The sequence below is a fragment of the Prenolepis imparis genome, unplaced genomic scaffold (assembly GCF_030444845.1).
Source record: "Prenolepis imparis isolate NDT839.2.m4 unplaced genomic scaffold, iyPreImpa1.0 SCAF_15, whole genome shotgun sequence".
Classification (NCBI taxonomy): domain Eukaryota; kingdom Metazoa; phylum Arthropoda; class Insecta; order Hymenoptera; family Formicidae; genus Prenolepis; species Prenolepis imparis.
This window is the reverse complement of record NW_028141173.1, coordinates 6,362,454-6,373,872: the sequence shown is the minus strand read 5'-3', so window position 1 is coordinate 6,373,872 and position 11,419 is coordinate 6,362,454. Positions and strand designations below refer to the sequence as shown.

Here is an 11,419-nt window from a genome sequence, read left to right as displayed (position 1 = left end):
GGAAGAGGAGGAGGATGATGATGATGATGATTCTGAGGATGATTGTACGGCTGTCGGTGACGAGGACGCGAACGTTGTTGCGGCGGTCGTGTCTGTTGTTGAAACTGTTGTTGCTGAGGATGGCCGCGAGCCACTTCCCTTGTTGATCCGAGCGCTTCCTCTTCGTGGTTTACTCGCCCTCCTCCTCCTCCCGAAACAGGTACGTGGACCAGTACGTGAGGTTGAAGAAAGCGAATACGATTGGGAAGAAGATCCGTGAGATAACGTCGATGCGCTTGGACCTCGTCGGGAACTTGGACAGCCACGACCTGCAGCAGTTTTTTTTCCGTGGTTGCATATGTATTTCGCACTGCCGCAATTTATCCGACATGGAATCCTCCGGGTGTCGGACGAGAGGCTTCTGAAAGAATTCAGGCGATATTGATCCGTTAATTGTTCGCACTCCTTTTCTCAATTCAAGCAATTTCGATTCTCTCCACTTTGCCAAATAACAGAAACTCTAACTCTATAATCTTGTTTCAATCTAGGAATTTTAGATGTAGAAAATGTTTGAGAACAAACTCGACACACGTGAAAAATTCAGATCTTCTCCTAGTCCAAGTTTAGAGGATTGAAATCTAACTCGCTACAAAATTCAAGAAGGAGATCTATTTATAATTTTGTGCTGCATATTTTAATATTATATATATCCTGATACGTGTATTTTTCAGTAATATTATAGCGATAAAAAATTATAAATAAAATTTCGTTGTAAATTACAAATCATTTAAAGTAAGCAAGACATTTCTAAATTTCATTTTGTTTCGAAAGACTCTGAGAATTTTCAATTACACTTTTTCTCGTAACGAACGAGAGCAAATCGAATAAGATGCCGACAGAGGAACGTTCGAATAGAAGCGGTGGCCAGTAAAAGCACGGTGACCATCTCTATAAAGCATCCCGAGCGTGCTCGGAATCTCGAGAAACGCATCACGTATATGTATATATCTCTCTGTTCTTGGTATACTGACCATAGCGAAGTTGGCGGATCCGTCCGGCTCGAGCAGTTCCGAGGATGGGTCGATCGACGACGAATGCTCCATCTCGCTCGGCGGGAACTGCTTCTTCATGTTGTCGCTGTGCATGTCGCTGCGCGACGCGTAGTTGACCAACGCAAATTCGAGTAGAGCGCCAAACACGAAGGTCAAGCACACCCCCGTCCAAACGTCAATGGCCTTGGTATAAGAGACCGGTGGCAGTGAGGCGTTTATCCCTGATGTCTGCGTGGCCATCGTCAACAGTGTCGTAACGCCTGGAGAAGGACAGATGTTAAGAAGGATCATGTCTCCCATGACGAGAGAAGAGAGAAGAATCGTAATAGAAAGTAGACAACACAGTTACAAGGTTTCTCCTTTTTTTTAGATCATCATTATATTGATTATTTTGATTTTTCTGCAAGCAAAATACCCCGCAATCCTAAATGGATTTCGGTTAAATCAGCTGGTTTTTTATATGTTGTGGCTTATGACCTGTTGAACAAAAGATGTAATAGCCTCAAAGCTAAATAATGGACACTTTCTGAGCTACAGTCAGTCAATCAACTTCCAGAATCTGAATTTTTCGTGTTTGACTGGCTGTAAATCAGTAACTATCTATTATTTAAAATGTATTACAAAGAAAGGCGAAGGAACCAGCGCAGTAATTAAGGCGCAAACATTTTAGTTTATTCAAAATAAATCATATATATAAAAACGTAAATCATATATATAAAAACGCGAACGTTTCTGTCCTTTTTTTGGACTCTCCTCAGCGCAATACCTAACTGATACAATAAATTTAATCTAAAGTCCCTACGATGTTAACGGTTTTCAAACTTACATAATACTTAATTGTTAAACGGATGATTCGCGCGTGTCAATTACATTAGAAAGTCTAATCTAACGGGTTCCCTGGTATGCACGTCATCCTTAGGTTGTGTCTCCATATATATGCTCGATGTCATGTTCAAGAGCCTGTATATCTGTGTAATCTATTATTTAGCTTTGAGTCTATTACATTTTTTGTACAGCAGGTCATAAGCTACATCATGTGGGAAAACCGGCTGATTTTATCGGGATTCAATTTCATCTAGGATTTTATCTAGGATTTTATATATCAAAAAATTCCATATTAAGCCTGTAAAATTAAATCTTGAATCTAAGATCAGCTGGTTTTCTCATATATTGTAGCTTATGATCTGTTGAACAAAATATATAATAGACGCAAAGCTAAATAATAGACAGTTACTATAAAAAATTCGGGCTTTACGAGCTGTTCGACTGACTGTAACTTATTGTTAGTAACTATCCAATATATAGCTTTGAGACTTGACATCTTTTGTTCAGCAAGTCGTAATCTACTACATATGAAAAAAAAAACAACCAATTCCACCGAAATCCAAAATTCTATGTAAATATTTAGTGCTTTAAAAATTTTCGAAAGTCTACTTTAATCTCTATCTCGCGATGATTATGTTTCATTTCTCGTTAATATATTGCGTTCTCGACTCTTGTAATTCTATACTCTTGTTATTGCCAAAGAGTCGCCAATAAATATGTAAATGAGCAATCAAAGTTCTGCGTTGTCCGATAACACGAGCCTGGACACGAACGCTTGCGCGTTTAGATTAGCCGTGATAATTTGTACCTAGTGACACTCGGGCGGGCACGGCGCTCTGATCCAGCCAGAAAGACACCCAGGACACGATAACGAGCATGCAGCACGGGATGTAGATTTGGATGAGATAGTAGCTGAATTCCCTCTTGAATAGCAGGTCCACTTTCAAGCAGCTGTATTCTCCTATATTTTTTTAACATCCAATAATCTCGTCAGATTACGTTAGGGTTTTCGTCTACAGTGTATCCTGAACCATCTACAGCGATTCTACTCACCGGTGTTCGTTTTACTATTGCAGTAATCCGTGAGGAATTTCTCCAGGGTGAACCTGGGCAGATGTAAATTCTTGACCACTTGAACGGGATCGCCTTCCTTCCAGAGAAAGACCAAGTCGTCCGTCGTCCATCCGTCTGTCGAAGAAGGGAAAGGAGGCGTAATTATTATTTGCGCGTGTAATCGCGATTAATTACAACTGTTGTTACTTACAACTGGCCATACGAAGTGAGCAAACTTGTCGATCCAGGGGATACAGTTTCAGATTCATGGGACAGGAGAGCGTCAAGGATATCCTGCGCCAGGGCAAAACAGATTATGTGTATAATGTTCTCTGTGGGGTGAAGGAAAAAAAAAAAAAAGAGATGGATCCAATTCGCGATATAACGAGAGAACGTATGCGTGTTCGATTGTCAGGGTACACAAGATAGATCTCCCCGGTGTGTACATTAGCGAAGCGAATTTCACAACATTCAATTATACGGAGAATGAAACGCGGGACGGGTATATAATGTATTCTGGTTTATATCGAAGCGACGTGATTTAAATGTCGATCGGATAAACTGGTCGAAAAAAAAAAAAAAAAAAAAAAGAAAACTGCGTGCGATGTTTACCGAAAAATAACGAAAAATAAAAAATTAAAAAAGCGCGTTTTTCATGTCGATCTTTTATAAAAATTACGTCATCTCTCGTTGATTGAATTGGCTCTGACGGACGTTTTTTACCGAAGGCGAGGATGGATACTCACCGTATGCTGTAAAGAACCGAGCCGTTGGGAAAAATTCGTATATATACGTTGGGCATAATGATATTGTGGAAATGGCCCTCCTTCTCGTTCGAGAAAAACAGATCTGGCATCCAGACCCTCGACGCCTCCGTAAGAGTTAAATATTTAAGTCTACCTGCAACGGACAGTCCGACAATTTTTCATTCCGCGAAAAATCGCTCTTTGGTATGCGTCGCTCGTTAAAAAAAAACGTACGGTTCGGGGGTAAACACACATAAAGAATTGCACGAGCGGCAATTTAGGAAAGAGAGGAGAGAGAGATAAAAGTGGCCACTGTGTGTTAAATTTGCGTAACGACCGTTGCTCGTCGAGAATAAAATGTTATGACTCGCCCTTTTACGGGCGATATGGAAAAAAAAAAGTTTAATATAAATGCCCTTTATATACGTGCGGAGAGATTCTCGCGCATGTACCAAATTATGCGATACTATATTGCGTAAAAATACTTTGGCATTTGTTTAAATGAAAAGAGAATGAGATTTGGTCGAGCTATTTTATATAACTTTTCATCGCGAGAAACGTTCGGACAGAATATATTCAACGTTTAAAATCCTGTTATATATATAGCACGATTAATGTGTTATTCTTGTAACGGAATTACATGATTGTTGTTTCCATTTTATATCGCGTGTAATCCTCATTAGCGTTAAAATCGATATACCGAAAGTATCACGCGTGGGAAAAAGAGTGAAATGTAGCCTATTTTGTGATCCTCGAAATTCGAATCGAATTGTATGTCAAACGATGCTGAATGATGGGACATTAATCTCTGAAAAATTTAAAGTTGAGCATACGGGTTATTTTGGAGATTATAAAGTGACCAAATTTCAATATTGTCCAAGCACAAAAACTTCTGATAATATAGTGGTATTTTGTCTAAAATTAGTCAGAATGGTTCTCTGACCACTGTAAAAAATCCGACTCCTTTAGCCCTGTTGCTTAATTTTTTTTAAGGCTCCTGGGTGCTCACCGCGGCCATATTGGAATCGTGACGTCAGAGGCGAGAAATAACACGTTGAGATTTCTTAGATGCCATTTCTAAATAAAAACATATTTGCATAAAATAACACTTAAGATCTCTTTAATACACTTGTAAAAAACGCCGAAAACTATTCTTTTCCCTCGACAGTCAATCAACAACCGTAAAATGATCGAGATATCAGACTTTGACACATGCGGAATGACTGCGCATGTGCAAAGACCAGACGGACTGGGCCTCATAATATTACATTTTACAGCTGTTGATTGATTATAAAGGGAAAAGGATAGTTTTCGGCGTTTTTTAAAAGTGTATTAAAGAGATCTTAAGTGTTATTTTATGCAAATATGTTTTTATTTAGAAATGGCATCTAAAAAATTTTAGCGTGTGTTTTCTCGCCTCTGACGTCACGATTCCGACATGGTCGACAAGGTACCAGGAGCCTTAAGGGATAAAAACTACTTTCAAAAAAGTTTTTGTTGAATTTCTCAAGAACGGATATAAGATACGAAAAAATGTTTCAAATAAAAGTTGTTTGTCTTGAAATTCTGCGCAAAAAAGGTTTATTGTATTTTTTCGTAGGACTAACCCTTTGGCCGGAAACCGCGTCTGAAGAATAGTTTCTGAAAATAAAGAGAATCCTCTTCTATAAGAGGAATCTGTAAGGAACTATTGTGCAGAATTGCTCAACTTTAAATTTGTCAGAGATTTCGAATTTCGAGGGCCACAAAATAGGCTAAAAAACTGGTGTTTTTGGGGTCACTCTTTAGATTAAGCGTAAATATATATGTATAAAATATTGTTTAAAAATTTCTACGTACCTCCAAAGTCGTCAAATTGTAATCTCTCATCGAACCATTGTTCCCGAAATGTTAATTGTACGGAGTATTCCTAGAGAGAAAGAAGAAAAAATTGCAATTAAACAGCGTCCCGCGTGAGATGGCGACGAGTTGTTTCCCTTTCTTCTTAACCACCCGCGAGCTATGGTCTTTCCAAATTAATAAAGTTTCGTAAAGTAAAGAAGAAACCAACGTGCGAGACGTGAAATGAAAAGCGGCAAAAGTCTAAATCGCCCAGAATCTCAAATCAGATGGCATTTATAATATGGCAAGTCCTATATATATAGTCGTCGTAACGAAAGAAGAAAATAGCTTTATGCAAATGATGGCTTTGCAATTTAACGAAAGAGACCGCGCGAAGATATAATTACACAATTTTATTTCTCATTCAATAATTATCATTTTCTCTCCCCCGGTGTATCCAATAGTAATAATAATCTCTCGACGGGGGAGAACTTGATAAATGAGAGAATTTATTTGCCGTATAATAATCAATTCTCCCCCTTTTCTGGTAGCGATTTGGTAAAAAAATATACTCTCGCACTTCTTATAATATTATCTCGCAAACGTCAAATCGATATTCTTACCGTGAAAGATCGTTGATGCAGATATGGATAATAGAATTATATAAGGATATTCTTCTTTTCATCAGATATTCGAATGTTCTGACTTTTCGACTTATTATATATCAGATCGTTATCAGATCGAGATACGTACTTATGTACTTGTCATTTGTAATTTCAGCAGAATGTAAAAAAAAAAAAGAAAGAAGTAAACTATCGTTCGAGTCATTTTCTACGTCAGAACAGGAACATTCTACGTGATTTTAATCTACGATTATAAAGATTGACGAGGTCAGCAAGATTCGTCGATCCACATCTGCCCGATTAATCTCCCTTGGAGTCATCGCGTATCGTCGACAAGTCGATTCGTCACGGATCGAAACCGGTAGTATCGTCACATCCACGTATAGGAGGACGTCACTCTATCGACTTTTGAGTACGACGTACGTACACGTGTCAATCCGTGACGAAGACCATCTATCAACCGGTAACATATATGTGTCGAGAAATGTGTATCGTCGCGACAGAAAGGAGACGGAAAGAGCGTCCCAGGAAAAGAGAACGAAAATACACTCTCGTTATAATGTGCATTATTTAGAGAGAGAGAGACATCCGGGGACGCTTTTCACCGTCAGAAGCGATTTTCATGCAATTTCGAGGGCGACACGCAAGCATCGACAAATCGGCCGATCTGTCGTTAATAGATATTCCGATACATCGCAGTGCAGCCAAGAAATGGCGGGGGTGAAAGCAGGGGGAGGGGAGGGAAGGACCAAGGTGCGAGGGGTTTATAAGAGCCATGCAAAAGCGTACATCGAGAAAAAAGGGGGACCTACCGGAATGTATATATAATATCAGGTCAAACGCCAGAAATATATGTCTACAACGCAATCTGTTTAAAAAAGCGATACAGAGAGAGAGAACAACGCATGCAGTTTGGCTCACGGTGTCTCGTGTTTTCCCCGGTTCTCGCCTGCGACCTTTTCTGCCCCCGGCGACGAAGTCCCGTGCCCTGTTTCCTATTTCAGAGAGGGTATAAAAGGGGGAGAGTGCGCGCTTCCGCTTATATATATATATATATATTTACACACATGTGTACATATATATATATATATATATATATATATATATATACACATATACGTATATATATGTTTCCTTTTTAGTCTCTTTGTTTTCCTCGACCTACCGACCGCCAATTTGTATCCTTCGTGTGCGGTGTGCGGTTTCGCTACGGTGTTTTTTGAACGTGAAAAACATTAGGCTCTCTCCGTTCCGCGCTGGCCCTTCTTTTCTCTGTCTCGGGTTCTCGTAGTTTCCTAGTTTTCCCTCCGAGAGCCGACTTTTTCACCTTTTCGTGTGTGCATGCGTGTATGTATTGTGTGTTATATACGTGTGCGCGTTTCGCTCTTCACGTCCGGCTTTTCTCCTGGCTAACTCTCGTCCAATAAACGTCTGGTTCCCCGTCGTTAATTTTCTTTCAGCGACCAGTCTCTCTCGCACCCCATTCGTTATTCGCACTTATTTGATAAGTTTCTGAAAAAATTGACGAACATTGCGCCAGAACCAGACCACCTTCTCTCGAACTTCCATTCGTTTATTTTATTTTATTTTTTTTTCGCGTCGCTTTTCTCGTTTCCTTTTCTACCGATCTACATCACTTACAGAGGAACATGTGTTAAACTCCATTTGAGAGATGCCGGTTTGTAGTTCAAGATACTTATCCTTCTTGTGTTAGAGGACGAGCTAGCTCCTTGGAACTGTAAAACAGTATTACCGCGATCGCGAGATGCGTTTTCACATTTTTTTTCTTTTTCGAGGTAAAAATGATCGTCGCTTTTGTCCGCATGGAAAAAAAGTGTGCATAAAACGACGTTATAGGGCGTCGTCGAAATATGCGAACGAAAATCAATAAGATTGTTCTATCAAATAGAGATATGTGTATATATCTTACCTTACATATAGAGCTCTACATCGACCGGCGGAATAAATCGCCACTAGTGCGACAAGACCTTTTGACATTCAACTTTATTTTAAGAGTCGACAATGATACCTAAAACGAGCATTCTGATTGCCGGATCATCGCGGCAATATATTTTCGTGGAAAAATCTCGAATCCGCGCCTTTTTTTCGAAAAAATAAAACCAACCAACCATTCAAATCGAGAAGCACACATGGAACGAAATAAAAATTGTGTGTGTGTGTGTGTGTGTGTGTGCGATGCGGAAAGTTTGTGTACACATTTTGTAGCCCTTACCAAACGTTTTTGCCAGAAAAAAAAGAATACTTCGCTTGTTCTCTCAATCGAGCATTTCGCATCATCGAGTAGATCTACACCCAAATGACGACGACATAAAAAAATATATAATACGAATAACAGTGAGATATACATATCGAGGGAGGGGGGGCAGCTTCATACAAATCTTTGGCGTACAAAAAATCTACATACAGTGAATATATATATATCTCCAGTTTTTACGCTATACAAGAACAAGTGCAAAGCATATCCACAAAATTATTCAGTGTTCTATATTAAAGAAAAAGAAAAAAAAAAAAAAAATAAAGAATAAAGGTAACCGCACAGCTCTCGAGTTTACGTCCAACAACGATCCTCGCCCATAAGATCTAATATTACGGCGGGACGCACAACGAATTCCTGATTCTGTTGCACCGTAAACACTGTTACGCGCGTAACAGCTGGGGCTCGTAATTTTTCATTGGCTCTTACCTCTAGTAAAGCCGTTGCTCCAGATAGCAGTTGGGCTCTCTCACTCTCTCTCTCTCTCTCTCTCTCTCTCTCTCTCTCTCTCTCTCTCTCTCTCTCTCTCTCTCTCTCTCTCTCTCGCGAAATTCTCGAGTTTACGCGCAAAGGCAATACGTTTGGCGTTTAGCCGACCATTTGGCGAAGCTTCCCCTTTTTGTTTCTTTTTTTTTTACGTTGATCGTCGCGGAAATAGCGATAGTTACTGTCCCCGGAGAATCGTGCGGGATATTTTTAATGTGTCTGGGATATACAGACTTGCTCGGTGCGAAGGAGCACAACTCGATTATGCGAAGCGACGAAAGGCTAATTGGTCTCGAGTCGAGTCCTCGATCTCCCACGTGCAAAACGGCGAGTTCGAGCGACGAAAAAGTACACATCGTATCGTCGTCCTTTTGTTGTTCCGGCAATTGTCCTGATGGCAATGGGATAATGGGATAGCGCCGCGAAAAGTATTCTCGCAAACCCTCCGTAGGCCGTATTAACTTTATTATCCTCATTTCTCTAACACGTTCGTGGCCCGAGAGCGGGAAAAAGAGCGCTATAATATATTTGTTAATCCGCGTTTAAAAATATTTTCTCCTCGTTATTAAAAAAATATACATACAATTTTACAATAATCGAGAATGTGCTAAAATAATGAAACTGAATAATAAACGAAATGTACAATTATTGTCGAATGAATAGGATAAAAATAGTAATTGTCGAAAAATGTTTGTTCTCGAAAGAACCCCGCACAAAATACATGGGATTTTGGCTTTCAGTGGAATTGGTTTTGATATGTTGTAGGTTTAAAGCATTCTAATCAAAAGATGTAATGGCCTCAAAGCTAAATAATGGACAGTTACTGAATTACAATGAGTCAAAAAACAAAAAAAGTCCTAATTTTTCGTGTTTGATTGACTGTAAATCAGTAACCATTTATTATTTAGCTTTGAGTCCATTACATTTTTTGTTCAGCACGTCATAAGTTACATGTGAGAAAATCAGTTAATTTTATCGGAACTCAATTTCATCTAGGATTTTATACATATATGTTAAGGCTCCTGGGTGCTCACCGCGGCCATATTGGATTGTGACGTCAGAGGCGAGAAAGCACACGCTGAAAATTTTTAGATGCCATTTTTTAATGAAAAAATATTTCGATTAAACAGCACTTCAGATGGCTTTAGCACACTCTTAAAAAAACCCCGAAAACTATCCTTTTCCCTTTATAATTAATCAACATCTGTAAAAGGATCGAGATATCAGATCAGACTTTGACATGCGGAATGATTGCGCATGTGCAAAGACCAGACGGACTGGGCTTCATAATATTACATTTTACAGCTGTTGATTGATTATAAAGGAGAAAGGATAGTTTTCGGTGTTTTTTAAGAGTGTGCTAAAGCCATCTGAAGTGCTGTTTCATCGAAATATTTTTTTATTTCGAAATGGCATCTAAGAAATTTTAGCGTGTGTTTTTTCGCCTCTGACGTCACGATTTCGACATGGTCGGCAAGGAGCCAGTAGCCTGAAAAACCATGTACTAATCATATAAAATTGAATCTTAATAAGATCTGGTTTTCTCACATGTTGTAGCTTATATTGTCTGCTGAACGAAAAATCTAATAAGCTCAAAGCTAAATAATAGATGATTACTAATTTACAGCCAGTCAAACGCGAAAAACTCGCGCTCTACGAGATGTTTGACTGGGTCCTTTATCATTTATTATTTTACTTCTATACGTCGATCGCTAAAACTCTCCGTCATCCAACTTACGCAATATTTCGCAATTTTGTTAGGTCATAGAGGGTTTGCCGAAAAAATTTGGGATTTTAATACTGCCAATCAGCTCGCTCGGCGATTCGTCCGTTCTCTCACCGATGAGAGGCAGCCTCACGTGTGTTGAATTATAATTTGGTTTCGCCCAAGTGCGACGTTTCCTCGTGTGCTCTTTACGGAGAACGGGTTATAATATGAATTTTCCCCCTTTCGTCTTCGACGCGCTCGTACAAAATTCACCGTCACCATCGTCTTTAACATGTTTGCTCGCAATAGAGCTCTAACAGGCGACATCCATTCCCACACGCACGAATTTCATTCTCCCCCATCCTTTAGAATGGAGAGAATCCGTTCCAATGTTCGTTCAGTCAACAAATATTTGTCAGGATAAGCGATACCGAACGTGCTCGCGTACTTATGAGAGCGTGATATGCAGAATGAAAGAGGAGACAGCGAGAAAGATAGATATAGATAGAAGTAGGAGAAGAAGAAGAAGAAGACGAAGACGAAGAAAGGAACGGAATTCTTGCAGGGCCTAAAATTGAACCGACCGAGATACTTTTTCTCGCGATATCCTTGCCGTCCGCGACATGATGATTACATAATACATATATAAAGTTTCGATTTATAATGATTCACGAGCGTATGATGTCCGAACGACGGAGGTAGGGAGAAGGATATGCGTATATGTGAATAAGTATCGTATGATGCTGGCGCAAGCGTTAACGAGTCTCTGAATCGTCGAGGCAGAATACTAGCCAATTATCCGACGGGTTTCGTGTGACGGCCGGCGAGGCAGGGAAATTGATGATTGAATC

General features: G+C 39.6%; 1 protein-coding gene across 11 annotated transcripts in view; it reads right to left on the bottom strand.

Moving 5' to 3' along the window:
• Gluclalpha (glycine receptor alpha 1) overlaps nucleotides 1-11,419 on the bottom strand; it is a 49,448-nt gene that overhangs the window by 6,829 nt on the left and 31,200 nt on the right. For 4 of the 11 annotated variants that reach the window (XM_083055276.1, XM_083055275.1, XM_083055274.1 and 1 more), the window contains 7 exons: nucleotides 5,495-5,564; nucleotides 3,656-3,809; nucleotides 3,121-3,203; nucleotides 2,910-3,044; nucleotides 2,665-2,817; nucleotides 1,011-1,291; nucleotides 24-400 (listed from right to left, as the gene is read on the bottom strand). In XM_083055276.1, the coding sequence (XP_082911402.1) occupies nucleotides 170-400; nucleotides 1,011-1,291; nucleotides 2,665-2,817; nucleotides 2,910-3,044; nucleotides 3,121-3,203; nucleotides 3,656-3,809; nucleotides 5,495-5,564 (1,107 nt within the window). In that variant the 3' untranslated portion in view covers nucleotides 24-169. Of the gene's footprint in view, nucleotides 1-23; nucleotides 401-1,010; nucleotides 1,292-2,664; nucleotides 2,818-2,909; nucleotides 3,045-3,120; nucleotides 3,204-3,655; nucleotides 3,810-5,494; nucleotides 5,565-7,020; nucleotides 7,095-11,419 lie in introns of those variants that run through there. The other 7 variants (XM_083055279.1, XM_083055272.1, XM_083055280.1 and 4 more) reach the window with 4 other exon arrangements.